This window comes from Grus americana, chromosome 9 (genome assembly GCF_028858705.1).
Source record: "Grus americana isolate bGruAme1 chromosome 9, bGruAme1.mat, whole genome shotgun sequence".
Classification (NCBI taxonomy): Eukaryota; Metazoa; Chordata; class Aves; order Gruiformes; family Gruidae; genus Grus; species Grus americana.
The window spans coordinates 21,819,513-21,834,028 of record NC_072860.1 but is presented as its reverse complement, the minus strand read 5'-3'; the positions used below and the strand labels follow the sequence as shown (position 1 = coordinate 21,834,028).

At 36.6% G+C, this 14,516-nt stretch overlaps 1 protein-coding gene across 9 annotated transcripts in view; it reads left to right on the top strand.

The window, feature by feature from the left end:
* NAALADL2 (N-acetylated alpha-linked acidic dipeptidase like 2) overlaps window positions 1-14,516 on the top strand; it is a 491,555-nt gene that overhangs the window by 355,439 nt on the left and 121,600 nt on the right. For all 9 annotated transcript variants that reach the window (XR_008578279.1, XM_054835389.1, XM_054835390.1 and 6 more), the window contains one exon: window positions 10,180-10,272. Coding sequence is in view for 8 of the 9 variants with exons in the window: in XM_054835389.1 (XP_054691364.1) it covers window positions 10,180-10,272 (93 nt within the window). In the remaining variant the exon portion in view is untranslated. The remainder of the gene's footprint in view (window positions 1-10,179; window positions 10,273-14,516) is intronic.

Below are 14,516 nucleotides of genomic sequence, written 5' to 3'. Positions count from 1 at the left end.
AGTCATAAAAAAAGGTTGATTAATTTTATGACATGTGATAGCATTTCTAGTTATACATACTAAAAAGAAAGGCAGAAAGACCTCATGCTTCATAGCTTAAGTTGTTGTGGTTAGGCAGGACTATTGCTCTTCATGCATGGCTGACCAGATATTTTAAAGATGAACTGATCTTCCCCACAACCAGTAGACAAAGACTGTATAAATAGGAAAAGGTCATTTTGGAAGGAACAAGTGCTTAACCATTCCAGGTAGGATGTGCTCACAAATTACGCTCATTTTAGAAAGATAAAAGGCTGCACTGTGTCTGTTTCTCAAAAACCTTTGTGTGGAGGCTGCAGGACAGAATCACCTAAAGGGTAGCTTATTGTACTTTTATGTGACAGGTGTGGGATTTCTGCTTTATTTCCCTGAGAAGGCAGGAATTCTGTGTGGTGGAAAATTTCTGGAAAGAAACAATATTCCAAGCTAGCAGTCTAGTAACAGCCAATCCATGTCCAGCTTACTCTGGGTGAACACAACAGCTTGTGTCTGATTTCATGTAAAGCTTCTGAAGGACAGTAATCCATGTCGGATTTTTAAAAAATTTCTTAATTTATTGAGCAAGTAGGGTCTATAATAAGAAGCCTTGCATAATTCTGTAATGCATTATGATATATTTTGCCTTGAAATAATGGTGAAACTATAGATGTGCTGAAGTGTTCAGTAGCAGACTGTTGTCATGATAAGAAATCTATTAGAACTGTGGTGTGTAACATGGCAGTCCAGTCAAGTTCCCACTGACTGGAAAAGAGGAAACATAACCTCCATTTTTCAAAAGGAGAAAAAGGAAGACCCAGGAAACTACAGGCCGGTCAGTCTCACCTCTGTGCCCAGCAAGATCATGGAGCAGATCCTCCTGGAAACTATGCTTAGGCACATGGAAGACAAGGAGATGATTGGTGACAGCCAACATGTCTTCACTAAGGGCAAATCGTGCCTGACAAATTTGGTGGCATTCTGTGATGGGGTTACAGCATTGGTGGATAAGGGAAAAGCAACTGACGTCATCTACCCGGAGTTGCGTAAAGCATTTAACGCTGTCCTGTGTGACATCCTTGTCTCTAAATTGGAGAGACGTGGATTTGACAGGTGGATAAGGAATTGGCTGGATGGTCGCAGCCAAGAGTTGCAGTCAACGTCTTGATGTCCAAGTGGAGACCAGTGACAAGTGGCATTCCTCAGGGGTCAGTATTGGGACCGGTGCTGTTTAACATCTTTGTCGGCGACATAGATGGTGGGATTGAGTGCACCCTCAGCAAGTTTGCTGATGACACCAAGCTGTGTGGTGTGGTCAACATGCTGGAGGGAAGGGAAGCCATCCAGAGGGATCTTGACAGGCTTGAGAGGTGGGCCAGTGTGAGCTTTGTGAAGTTCAACAAGGCCAAGTGCAAGGTCCTGCACAGGGGTTGGGGCAATCCCAAGCACAACTACAGGCTGGGCAGAAAATGGATTGAGAGCAGCCCTGAAGAGAAGGACGTGAGGGTGTTGGTTGATGAGAAGCTTTACATGACCTGGCAAGGTGCACTTGCAGCCCAGAAAGCCAACTGTACCATGGCTGCATCAAAAGAAGCGTGACCAGCAGGTTGAGGGAGGTGATCCTGCCCCTCTACTCTGCTCTGGTGAGACCCCACCTGGAGTACTGCGTCCAGCTCTGGGGGCCCCAGTACAGGAGAGACATGGAGCTGTTGGAGAGAGTCCAGAGGAGGCCATGAAGCTGATCAGAGGGCTGGAGCACCCTTGCTATGAAGACAGGCTGAGAGAGTTGAGGTTGTTCAGCCCAGAGAAGAGAAGGCTCTGGGGAGACATTATACCAGCCTTCCAGTGTCAAAAGGGGCCTACAGGAAAGCTGGTGAGGGACTGTTTGTCAGGGAGTGTAGTGACAGGACAAGGGGCAATGGGTTTAAGCTGAAGGAGGGTCGATTGAGATTAGATGTTAGAAAGAAATTCTTTCCTGTGAGAGTGGTGAGGCACTGGCACAGGTTGCCCAGAGAGGCTGTGGATGCCCCATCCCTGGAAGTGTTCAAGGCCAGGTTGGATGGGGCTTTGGGCAATGTGCTCTGGTGGAGGGTGTCCCTGCCCATGGCAGGGGGGTGGAACTAGGTGATCTTTAAGGTCCCTTCCAACTCAAACCATTCTGTGATTCTGTTTAATAATAATAACAGAAAAAGAGAAAGTGCTGAACACAGCAATGTATATGAGAACAGTGAAGGCTGAATTTGCAGTCTTCCTGTTGATTTGAAGAAGTTTGAGAGAGATTTCACTTCTGACGTAGAACTCATCACTTATCTGTCAAAAGAGGTGAATGAGCAATTCAGATGATTGGTTGGCTTAAAATTTGTTAGAATAAAATGATCATCATTCTCTCATCAGTGTGTTTCAAAAAGCTGAACAGCAGATTCATCAGTAATGATTAAACATTTATATATGGTTTTCTCACATTGCCTCTTTTTTCCCTTAGCCTTGCAGTTTTCAAGAGACATAATGTGACAGAGGGAGTGGGAGGATATGGAGAGAAACATCTCAGATAAATCAGATGCTTAGAACCTACAAAGTGAATAGTGGGAATTGAAGTTAGTTATTAGTTTTGTGTTAGCTGAAGTTAGTAATTAGATTTGCTTTTTGTTTAGTGCGGTGCATTGTTGTTAATACTCATTAATATGAAATTCTGTGCTCCCTTGAACTTTTCCCCAAAAATGGGCAATTAGAAGGAATTTAAGAGTGAAGTTTTACAGAGAAGTTGTACACTTCTGAAGCTTTGTTTTTTAACAGAATATTACTAGGAAATTCACTAGAATGTTGTGAAGATTGCCATAAAACTAAAACACTCCTACAAACATAAATGAAAAAGGTCCTGCTGTGTTGCAGTAAACTTTCTTTGTTGTTTAAGTTACCTGCCAGTTGCTAGATTTCAGTCAGGTGCAAATCATCCCTTTTCAATGAATCTCTTGAGTATTTAAAGTAAATCTATCTAGTGGAATTTAATTTACAAAGTATTTTTCATCACTAATGACCATATACTTTGGTGTTAAATGGAAAGCCTGGAAGTCTGGTAGTTAAAAACACTAGACATATATGTGTAATTTTTCTTCTTGGCTTTAAGTGTCTGTTTTCATACTCATATGATTCACGTCTGAGAAGATAGAAGATGAAAAAGATCTAGGATTTCACTAGTGATCAATCTCCAGCTGTCTGTGGCAGAAGGGCAGACCTGAGGATTTCACAGATCAGCTTGCATGATTAAATAGCTTTCATTGTCATATGGTATATAAGGAAAAAAGTGCCGTATTTTTCAGGAGATGAATGGAGCCCTGAGGAATTTGAGTTGCCAAACTTGTAAATAGGGAGGTCAAGGGGGATATTGTCTGAAAGGTTCTCAACTGAGATCCTCTCTAGAACTTAGGAAAAATAAGATAATATGTATATAGGGAAATGTGTTTGCATGGCTAAGTAGCTCTTTAAAATTATAGGAAACGATAAGTAAAATAAAAATTGCTTTTAACAGTGAAGAGACAGTTACCAATGGAGATAGGGATTTGTGATGGGAGGTCTTCAAGTTATTCATGAATGGCTATTAATAAAGGTCCCTTTCCTCCTTCCTCTTCAGCTACAGGATATTGTGCACGCTAAAAATTACAGGAAGTGCAATGCAAACACTCATGCATTGATCTTACTTAAAGGCTTCTAAGTTTCTTGAGCCGACTGATATTTAAATCCAACCCTATTTCTCTCTTCATCTGGATCAACCAAGGTCATTGAGGGTGTGTTATTTCAGAAAATATCAGTAGAGTTAACATACACAGAAGATGATCCCATTTCTTATGAGCTCTTAATGCCTTTTGCTGTGAAGTACGTGTAGTTTTTTATATATTAACTTATAAATACTAAAACCAAGGCATGAATAGTTTAAGTAACTTGAATGATACCAAACACTGTGTGAATAATAGAGCCAGGTATACAAAGTCTCCCAGCATTCTGCTATAGCCAGTAAAATGACTCAGATCAAAATGCTTTTTAGGTAGAATAATTTGATTTTTTTTTGGTAACCTTTTTTAGCCTACAAAATGCAGTCATTGATGAATACTGAATCATCTTAATGACTGCAATACAAAACTGCATTGTAAGCTGTAAACAAATCCACATCCTCTACCAAAAAAGGTGAGAGTGGAACAGGTAACCGGAAGTGACTGTTACCAAAAAGATTTGTAGCATACCATAAAGAGGAATTTTTGTAAGACACGGAACATCTATTTTATACAGTTCCGTATGTCAGATGATCATTAGACTGAGTTTTATAGTCAACTCTGATCACGTGAAATTTGAATCATTAATTATATGAAAGGAATAATTGAAAGAGTCCTTTACTTTCCATATTATATGATCACCCTCCAAGACAAATAAAGTTCTCTGCCAAGTGCTGCACTAGTGCAAATCAAGCCTGTCATCTTTTCAGTCGGTGGAAGGGCATGAAAAGATAAAGGATATATATATCCTCCTATTAGGCTACAGCCTTGTGATGTTGTTATGTGTTTCTCCTTCGTAACTTGCTACCTGTCAGAGAAAAGAAAGAGTACTATATTTAATAAACTCTGGCTGTGCCATCATGCACTATGATACCAATATGCAAACAATCCCATAATTTCTAGGTATTTGCACTATGCTAAACATAAATCCAAGAAAACAAATAGAGAAAGATGACAGCATATTGTGTGGCACAGCATGTTACTGTGTCTACCGAATTTGAATTCATTGTACATAACAGTAGAAATATAATGATGTTCTGCAGATATTGCTTACTGGCATTTGAAAGAAGTAAATGTTAAATAGGGAAGTCAGGCGTAATACAGACATACTGCATATGAAAACTTACATACATTTGTACTCATACTGTCGGATTTTCTTTTTGTGATTGCTTTAAATTCTGTTCTCTTTTTAAATAGAAGTTCATTAAAAGAATTAAGCATAAACAGCATGAAGCACTTTTTTAATATATCATTTCTCTCTACTCCTATGTGAATCCTCAAGTGTTTTTCTACCAGAATTGTAACTGATTGGGATATATTTTCAGAATTCAGTTCTGTGCCATTATTTGTCTGTATGATGCTTTGGATTTGATTGCTGTAAAGCACATAAAGAATCTCTCAAAGTAGTGTGAGATTATGAAATTCAACTATATAATATGAAACATTCTCAAAATTCATAACTATATTTGATATTGTGTGACACATTTATTCTGTATCGCATTAGGCCATCCCAGTTTAGAGCCTTCTTAAAGGACTTTATTCTAGACATCACTTATTTTCAAAAGCTTTTAGTCTGAATAGACTTATTGTTGGATTCCTTATTATAGGTCAGAAAATATGATCAACTAGCAAAAATTTTATTCATTAAGCTCTTCAGATTAAGATTGGGCTTGAGGACTCAGGGGCTATGAATGTCCATTTAAAAAGGAGAATATATTGTTAGTAGGCAAAGTAGTTGATGAATCAAATAAAAATCTATTAGGGGAAAAAAAATAGGGATACTAGATTTCAGAGAGACTGAATCTAGATGGTGTATTGCTTATGTAAAGAAAACAGTAAAGGCTTTTGTTACAGGGACATCTGTCTGAGAGTTTTGACATATTCCTGAACAAATAATTTTATAAGTCAACAATACCGTACATTGTCATAGATTCAGTAATAACTTTTGCATATGCAATTTGATAGTGCTGCACAATATTTATAACTATTTATAAGTTTATTTGCTTTTCTAAAAATTTGTGGTTATGTTGCATATAGTATTTTTGGTATGTGAGTTATATTGTTACGTAAATGCTTATGATGATTACATGTCTTTGTTTGAAGTCCTATGTTTAAACTTAATTGAAAACTGATAAGAAATATGGAGTAGATGAGGTTTAGCACTCAAATTGACATGATGAAATACTGGGAACTAACTAAAATATATTTTTCACAGTCCAATAAGATTTCAAAAGCCCATTAACTAGGCAGTCTAATGTGGTAGTAGTAGTTTGGAATTTTAGTTATTCTAGAAAATGTCTAATGAAAATGAAGCATTTGTTTCAAATGACAGTAAAATCTGCTGTTATACATGTTTTAATGTATACTTACCAGGGTATTCCAATGTATCCTTTAACAGGGTATGCCAAATAGTGCCAAATACCAGTCCATATTATTCTGTACAGTATCACCAAGAGAATAGAAGAAATCTGTGACATATTGGATTATTCATAATATGTAAATAGCTTATGGTGTTTCTACATAGAGTGCAGTTCTTACTGTATCATCATGTTCTGTGGTATTTGATATTACTTTAAAGCCTCAGGTCTTGGGGCAAATAACTTTATGAAAACTGTAGCTTTCATTATTAAAAAAATTATTAGCCTTCAAGGGTGTCTGAAAAGCTTGGTAGCGTGTGCTCAAAAAGTTAGTACTTGAGCCTGACGTAATGTTTTTGAATGACTAGAACAAGAAATCTGTTGAATATTATTTTTTCTTGACTACCTTAGTAGGCAGAGAGAGTTAGGATTGTTCAGCCTGGAGAAAAGAACGCTCCAGGGAGATCTAATCGCGGCCTTCCAGTACCTGAAGGGGCCTACAGGAAAGCTGGTGAGGGACTGTTTGTCAGGGAGTGTAGGGACAGGACAAGGGGCAATGGGTTTAAGCTGAAGGAGGGTCGATTTAGATTAGGTGTTAGAAAGAAATTCTTTCCTGTGAGAGTGGTGAGGCACTGGCGCAGGTTGCCCAGAGAGGTTGTGGAGGCCCCATCCCTGGAAGTGTTCAAGGCCAGGTTGGATGGGGCTTTGGGCAACGTGGTCTAGTGGAGGGTGTCCCTGCCCATGGCAGGGGGGTTGGAACTAGATGATCTTTGAGGTCCCTTCCAACTCAAACCATTCTATGATTCTATGAATTAGTGCCCCCTGAGTAACATGGCCATGGATGTTTGATGATGTTTGAAAGCTTTACTCTAACTGTGATTTCAAACTGATGTATTTTTATTCAGGTGTTGGTTATCGGCAGGAATTATATTCATGTTAAAAACTGGGTTACTAAAGTTATTCAATGTACCTTGTTTCTGCAGCCTTCCAGTTTTATGATCCAAGAACTGTGTTACCGAAATGCATGAATTGATTAGTACTTGATGTTTCTATATTGTAGTTAAATGTGCATATAGGGAAATTTTTGTATATGAGTAGCAAAAATCTTGTCAAATGAGTTCAATTTTCAAACCTGAGTCCCTAATGATGCTTTTTAAAATCCAGTACTTGAAGGAATGCTTAGAAAAGTGTCTGATTATAGGTGTTTAGAATGATCAGGCTTCAGGAATTTAACCAACATGTTTGAAAATGCGGTTCAAATTTATACTCCTCAATGTTGGTATGAGCTTGGGTTAAGGTTAAAAGCAAAAAAAAAAAAAAGCAATAAAACATAACTCATTTTACAGGCTACAAGTAGTACTTTTTTGCTCATTCGAAGTTCTAAAATTCTTGATCAAATGAGTGGAAATAATTATTTCTAAAAATAAGTATGTAATTATGAGAAGAGAAGGTAGTCATTTGGTATGAGACAATTTACAGAATTCAAGTCAATAAATAAATAAAAAATATTGACAAGAAATACTTCTCTGTTCTTCTATTTCAGAAGTAGCTCTTGTCTTACATAAACTCAAAGTGTATCCCAAATAGTGTTAAGCTAAATTGTCCTTATAGTTTTCCAGAGAATACAGAAAAAAGAGAAAAAGTTGTCAAAATCTTTAAAATATAGCATTAGGAGGAGAGGTTTGCTGTCAGGACTGTTTAAAGGGGATTAAATTTCACTTCTGCTGTATACTCCAAAGAGTACTTTCAGCCTTTTCATCTGGTGTACTAAGCTTTTAAGCCCAAGTCACTTTAAGCTCACTACTGTGTTACATGACTATTAGCTTGAATATCTGATTCCAGAATATGTGTATTGCCAGAAGTTAATTTTTTATTTCTTTATTGTCAGTTGAAGACTGGATAGCTGATGTTGGTTAAGAAAAATGGTTAAGTCAGTTGTCTTCAAAAGTATTTATCTTCTTTTTGTCTGAAATGGGCCTAAAGAAATGTGTCTAAAGTGTTGTAGGACTAGAAAAGGAAGGGAAATCAGTTTTGGCTTGAAAATCTTTTTTAAGCAGAATAAATTGGCTCTAGAATGTTTGAAGGTGAGAAACCGCAACAAGAATTAATGTGCATAGTATAGATTTAAACTGGTTAATCAACATGGATGCTATGAGCTGTTTTCACAATGTTTTAAAAGAGAAAAAAAAAAAAAAGAACATAGATGACAGAACAAATGGCTGGGAACCCTTTGGATTAACATTTTTTAAAATAAAATAATTTTTTTAAGAATTCTAAAAAAATTTCTGTAGATTTATAGAACAAACACAATTCATCATCACATGTTGTTAATAAATCTTACAGTAACTTACATCAGAAGGGCAAAGTTAATTACAACTCAAACCCCAACATATGCATGACAGATCAAAATATTAAGTTGCTGTGACTGATGATTGCAAAATACTGTGATGTGGTTTATTTTTAATTAACTGTGCTTGACTTGCACTTTCTTTACTGTTGCATTCTAGCAAAAACAGAGTTGTCACATAGAGAACACATCTATTGATAATAGATGTTTTCTCTGAGTAAAAAGTAGACTAAATATTGCTAGTACATTTTTTTAAAACAAAGATCCTAGCAGTTGGTTTGCTGTTTTCAAATATCGATGAAGACTAGTGAATGAAAATATATTGGATTTTGTTTCAAGAGAATTTTAAAGTAAATTTACCAGATGGAGTATCAGCAAATGAACCTTGAAGAACAGTATTTTAGAGATGTATTGTTTTTATTTTAACATATTGCAGTAAACTCCCCGCTTGCGTATTCCAAGTATCTTAGGAGACAAACCGTTAGAAATACATCTGTGGGAGGATAATAACCTGGGCAATAGAGAGCAAAATGATCCGTGGAATCTTTTAATTTTGGTCTGCGACAGTTGGGATATGGACATGGCAGGAATTCTGGCTCAAAGCTGCCTTTAAACACAGGTCTGCCGTGGGGGTTGTGCAGTACTCGGGATGTATGAGAACCCGCCTGAAGGTCTAGGATGACACGGTGGTATTGCCAGACAATTGCTAGCATTTAAGTTAGAGCCGTTTCAGACATTTTCACTTTTCTCAGAGAGAAGTTATGACCTTTCGGATGAGACGAATGTTAATACAGTCCATTATAATGCAAACGAAACATTTTAAAGGTACCAGCAGCTCCCTGTAGTTAGTTGTTTTGTTTCCCTCGCCACAAACTGCAGGAGTCAGTCTGGTTAGTGTGTCCCTCCTGCGGGACAGAGGGAATGATGGTAATTCTCAGCAAAGGACAGTTAATTTTTTAAAGCTATTTAAACTCAGACATTTACTTTTCTCTGGCTTTATCCTGTGCTACAGTCTCGACTGGCACAGCAATACTGGCAAGTCCCTTATATATTGGCAGGTTTTGAAATTTTTCTGCCTTTGTATTTACACCATTTCCCCAGTCGATACCAGCTAAGCCAACAAAAGCTGTCTTCTCTTGGCATCAGTTCACAAGTATATCACCAAAGGCTATGCTGGCAAAGTGATTAGTAATGCAGAGGTCTAACTTTTCCCATCTGATTTAGCGTAGGGGGTTTTCTCCAGAAGAATAGTGTAGTATAAACCAGGTATAATTTTGAGAATGTTATTGAAAGATTGACCTGGGTGAGGGATTAGGTGAGAAAAACCTATGAAGATTAAGACAAATTTCCTTATCAAAAAGTTATGTAAATCCTACTCCTTTTAATTTATTTTTTTTTTTCTGTTGTATTCTGGCAGCTTTTATTGGGTGAATTGAACGATCTTTTAACTCAAGGAGTAGAGATCTGTCTTGAGATTCCAGCTTTGAACCCCACTGCTAAAATGAGACTAAGAAAATAATGTAGTATTTCATGTTTTAATCTCTGGTTCCTCTTCAGTATCTTTTTTTTCTTTGTTTTTACATCTTTGGGTTTTGGGGGGGTTTGTGTGTGGAGAATTTATATCTGCAGCCTATAGATGTCTTGGCTGGACAAATAAGTTTAGCTTTTTTTTTTTTTTCTATTTATCTTTTAACAGGCAAAAAAATAATCGGTCTGAATATTCAATCAGTCACAACTTACAAGCCAATTTCTAATGTTATTGGATATTTAAAAGGAACTGTATTCCCTGGTAAGTAGTCCTTTATCATTTGTATTGATTATTTGTTTCATGATGGCTGGGAGTCATAGCTGGGATCAGGATTCTACTTTGCCAGATAATGCACTAATGCAGAAGGAAGGAGAGAGCCCTTGTTGTAGTAATTTTGTGGTTTGATTTATCACAAAACAGGACATAAGGGTTAAACAGAGAATGAACTCAAAGGGATGTTATATTTACAATATGCATATTTTTACACAGCCAACAGGAATTACATGTAGATCAGAGAGAGTATTGGTATTTTATACCAAGTAACTATGTTGATAGATTTAATTTTAGGGTGTACTGTATTGCATGATTTAATATGCAAGCTGTCTATACAACTTTAGAAAAGGTGTTTTTTCTAATGTTAGCAGAATTTTGAGATAAATAAAACTCTGTGCTTCAAGTCCAGAACATCCCTACATAATTCAAGTGTCTCACTGAAACCAAGGTGTAGGGCAGCGTGATCTCTGGGTTAGTTAAGAATCTAATATCAAACGCGATCATAGTGTACAAAAATCTGTGATTAAGTTCTTAATCACACTTGCTGCAGCCTTATTTTATGTTACAATCATGCCTTAGGCTAGTTTTATACAAGTCTATGAATAATAATTACTGTTCTGTGTGTCTTAGAATTAAACCGTAAGATTCTAAGTGCAACTGTGACATAAATCACAAACACCCTCCCTTCTTTGATGTTGTATGTAGATAATACCATAATCAGGACATCATAGGAATGAAGATCATTTCGAGCTTATTCTGTCTGCAAATGAATTTGCCTAAAAGTTGAATGTTTCTGCAATATGAATGAACACTGTTGCTGGTTACTTACATAGTGCAAAGTGTTGTAGACCTAGTCCAATTCCTAATGTGCAGATGACATCATCATCAAAACGTGATCACATTTGCCTTGATTAATACTATTTTATTAGGTTCAGAAGAAAGGTTGCAACTTTATCTGCAGTCCCTTAGGAGGTGGACCAGTCATTTCATGTTTTAAGTGATGGAATGAAGGAGGTGGAGAAGATTTAAGTTTATTCCTGTTAGTGAAATAATGACTCAGTTTTGTGTGTGCTGAATGCCATACTTTCCACCAGAACAATTTTTTTTTTAAACAACATAGAAAACAATTAGCACAGTGAATTTAGTTTCAATAAAGGATTTAATTTCCTTTAAGAATTTGAAGTTACTAGTTCTACTATTGCTAATGTTTTGCAAATAGCTGTCATGGAATTTGAAAGGTAGAACTGCCATGTTTAGACATACTGTCTACTGAACTGTGAAACAGAAGCAAGACAAATAATAAAAAGCATGCATCAATTTCTGTTTAATAAATTCTTTATCTTCTCTATACCTGAATTTTTCATCTTTTTATTGCATTCTTAATAAGATGCAACTTTTTAAAGGTATGTCAGTATACGTTTAAGAATTTATGGATATATATTCAAGTGAAGTCAATAGCACTACCCAGATGCCAAGAGTTTGTCCTGTAAATGTCTTGCTGAGCAAGGGCCATAACAACTGGCTTCTAATGTAGGCACAAGTTAAGCATGTAATGCACCATGGATAACAGTTTGTACCGATCAATGTTAAACCTTCATTTGTTTCTCTGCTATTCCTGGTTGATACTATAGCCATGCCCTCTTAATTGATTTGAATACTTGATTTTTTCATGGAATCAATTCTTTGTCATTTTGATGGGGTTTTGCTAGTTTCATACACCTGAAACATTCACCTTTATGTTCCCAGAAACGCAGAAAGAAAGCAAAATTTATCTTTAGTGCTTAATGAAAGACTGCAGAGCACCACCAGGGTGGATTTATTTTTTTTTTCCTTAAAGGCCTCCTAACACACACACAGAAAAACACATCTATGTAATGATGGTCTTATTTGATCTGAGGAGTAACAATGAGCATCTGAAATCCAACGAAGATATTAAAAAGTTTAGGAGCAGAGGAAATATGGTAGTTGGTAGCCTTTTAAAACCTGAAAAACATAACACTGATTTTGTAGCTCTATTGGACATGGTAGAAAATGGGATATATAACAAAAGACAGCAAAAGTTGTCTTTTGTGACAGTATGAAGTCACTCTTTTTTAATGATAAATCCGTGTTGTCAAGCTCATCACTACCCTGAATACTATCCCATCTTATCACTTTCAAAAGTATCTGATGCATATTTTTTTCTCTATCTCTATTCCTTTCTTTCTCTTTTTTTTTCTTACCACGTGATCTCTTTCTGTACATGCTTCAGCAAATGACTATGAGAAAGGACAGCTGCTGCCTCTGTAAGCATGACCGTCCTTTGTCCTATGCTTTTCCTATAGTCATTTGCTTCAGGGTGTTGCCTCTATTCAAGAGGGAGAGATGTACAAAGATGAAGGATCTCAAAGGAGGCACCAGCTGTTATGTTTTACCCCTGTTCATTCAGCTGGCATCTCCTACAGTAAGTTGCTGCTTGTAGCTTTCTTCTCCATCAAAATGTCCTGTGCTATTTACATAAGGTCTTTTTCCACTCCCCTTCACATAAGCTGTTCACAGACTGAACAGAGATTATAATATGGGGTAAGCATTGATCCTGTCTGATCACCCTGTGTTAGTGCCACTTCTGCTGATGACCTAGAAGCCTGTAAGGCCATTCATTTCTGTTCTCAATTCCTAACGTTTAAGTGAGTTGAAGATCCTATGATTTTTCACTGTCAGTGCAACCTATAATTAAGTGCCTCATGATGCAACACACAAATTGCACAATTAGATGATTTAGATTGCATTTTGTTACATTATTATATACACTTAGATTTACAATTTGCATATCTGCTTTTAGAAAGAAATTTTCATTTATATAACTATATACCCCTGTCGTGGTATGTTGATTGAAAATGTTGTGTTATAGGTACATAACAGATCCTCTATTTATAAAGCATTTTTGATTCCTTATAAAACAACTTTGCTGTGTATTTTGTTGAAAAAAAGCCTGGTAAAAGTCCAATTTGACAGAGAATAGTTTTATAAACAAAGTATGTTGGTGTTCAGTTAAATTTGTTTCTAGGCAGCAGTCACTGCAAAAAATACTGAGGAGCAGATATTTCATTTTATAAGCAATATAAAACATGAGCATTTTACCACCTGTGTGTTGCTATGTTCCAGTGTACTGAGAACAGTGGAGAATGAATCCGCTTGGATAAAGAAAACCAAAACTTTTTGCACCTTTTGGAACGCAAATGACACCCGGAGATAGTTGTGGATCTGGCATCACTTGATAACTATTCTCTATCAGTATCCTGAAATATGGAAAGAACACCTTTAAAAGTCTAGATCTGGACCAGAAGGAGACTTTACTAAGTATCAGAACACAACCAGTAATCAATCCAAAGAGGCTTTGGTTGTGAATTCATCTCACACAGGAGGTCTGATAGTTTTAACAAGTTATTCAGCATAACTCTGCTTAGACTTCTTGACACACATCAGTCACACTAGTAGTTCATATTGTTTCATACCACATCATCCTTTTGGAATAAAATAAGGTTCTTTACACTTGTGAGTTAGTATTTGGATTATATGCCTTGAGAGATTAAGATTTCATTTAATTTCTCTGAAAAAAAATTGTGGGTTTTTTTTTCTGGATAACCATAGGCATATTCTTTATTTCAGGTTGAAACTTCTTGCTTTTCATTTTATAAAATACTTTCTTCCAGTATCATCAAAGTTGTTAGGTCTGACTTACCGTTTCTGTAACATTCATTATCTCTATTCCTGTCATGTCTCCTCTCTAAACCTGCAGTCCAGGTCTTTTCAATGTCTCCTTACACAGAATCACAGAATGGTAGGGGTTGGAAGGGACCTCTGGAGATCATCTAGTCCAACCCCCTTTACATGGAAGTCTAAGTCCCGATCTATAACCATTCTGGTTACCAGCTTCTCAACTGCTGTTTCTACAATGTCTTTTTTGAGATAGGGTGGTGAGCACTGAACACAGTCTTCCAGGTGAGGGAGTACTAATACTTTGTGTATTTTCTCTATGTTTTTCATTGTACTACCACACCTTTTGTTTTCTTTTTTTGGACGCTAATATTTATTGGAGGTAGACTTTCCTGCTTATTCATTTGTGGTTTTTCATAACACTCTAATGTGAGCATGAAACTTTATTAGATTATCTATATGATGAAGTCCTGGCTGTAAAAATGGTATATATCAGATTTATAAGACGGGAGAGTAATAAGCAAACAATGAAGGCA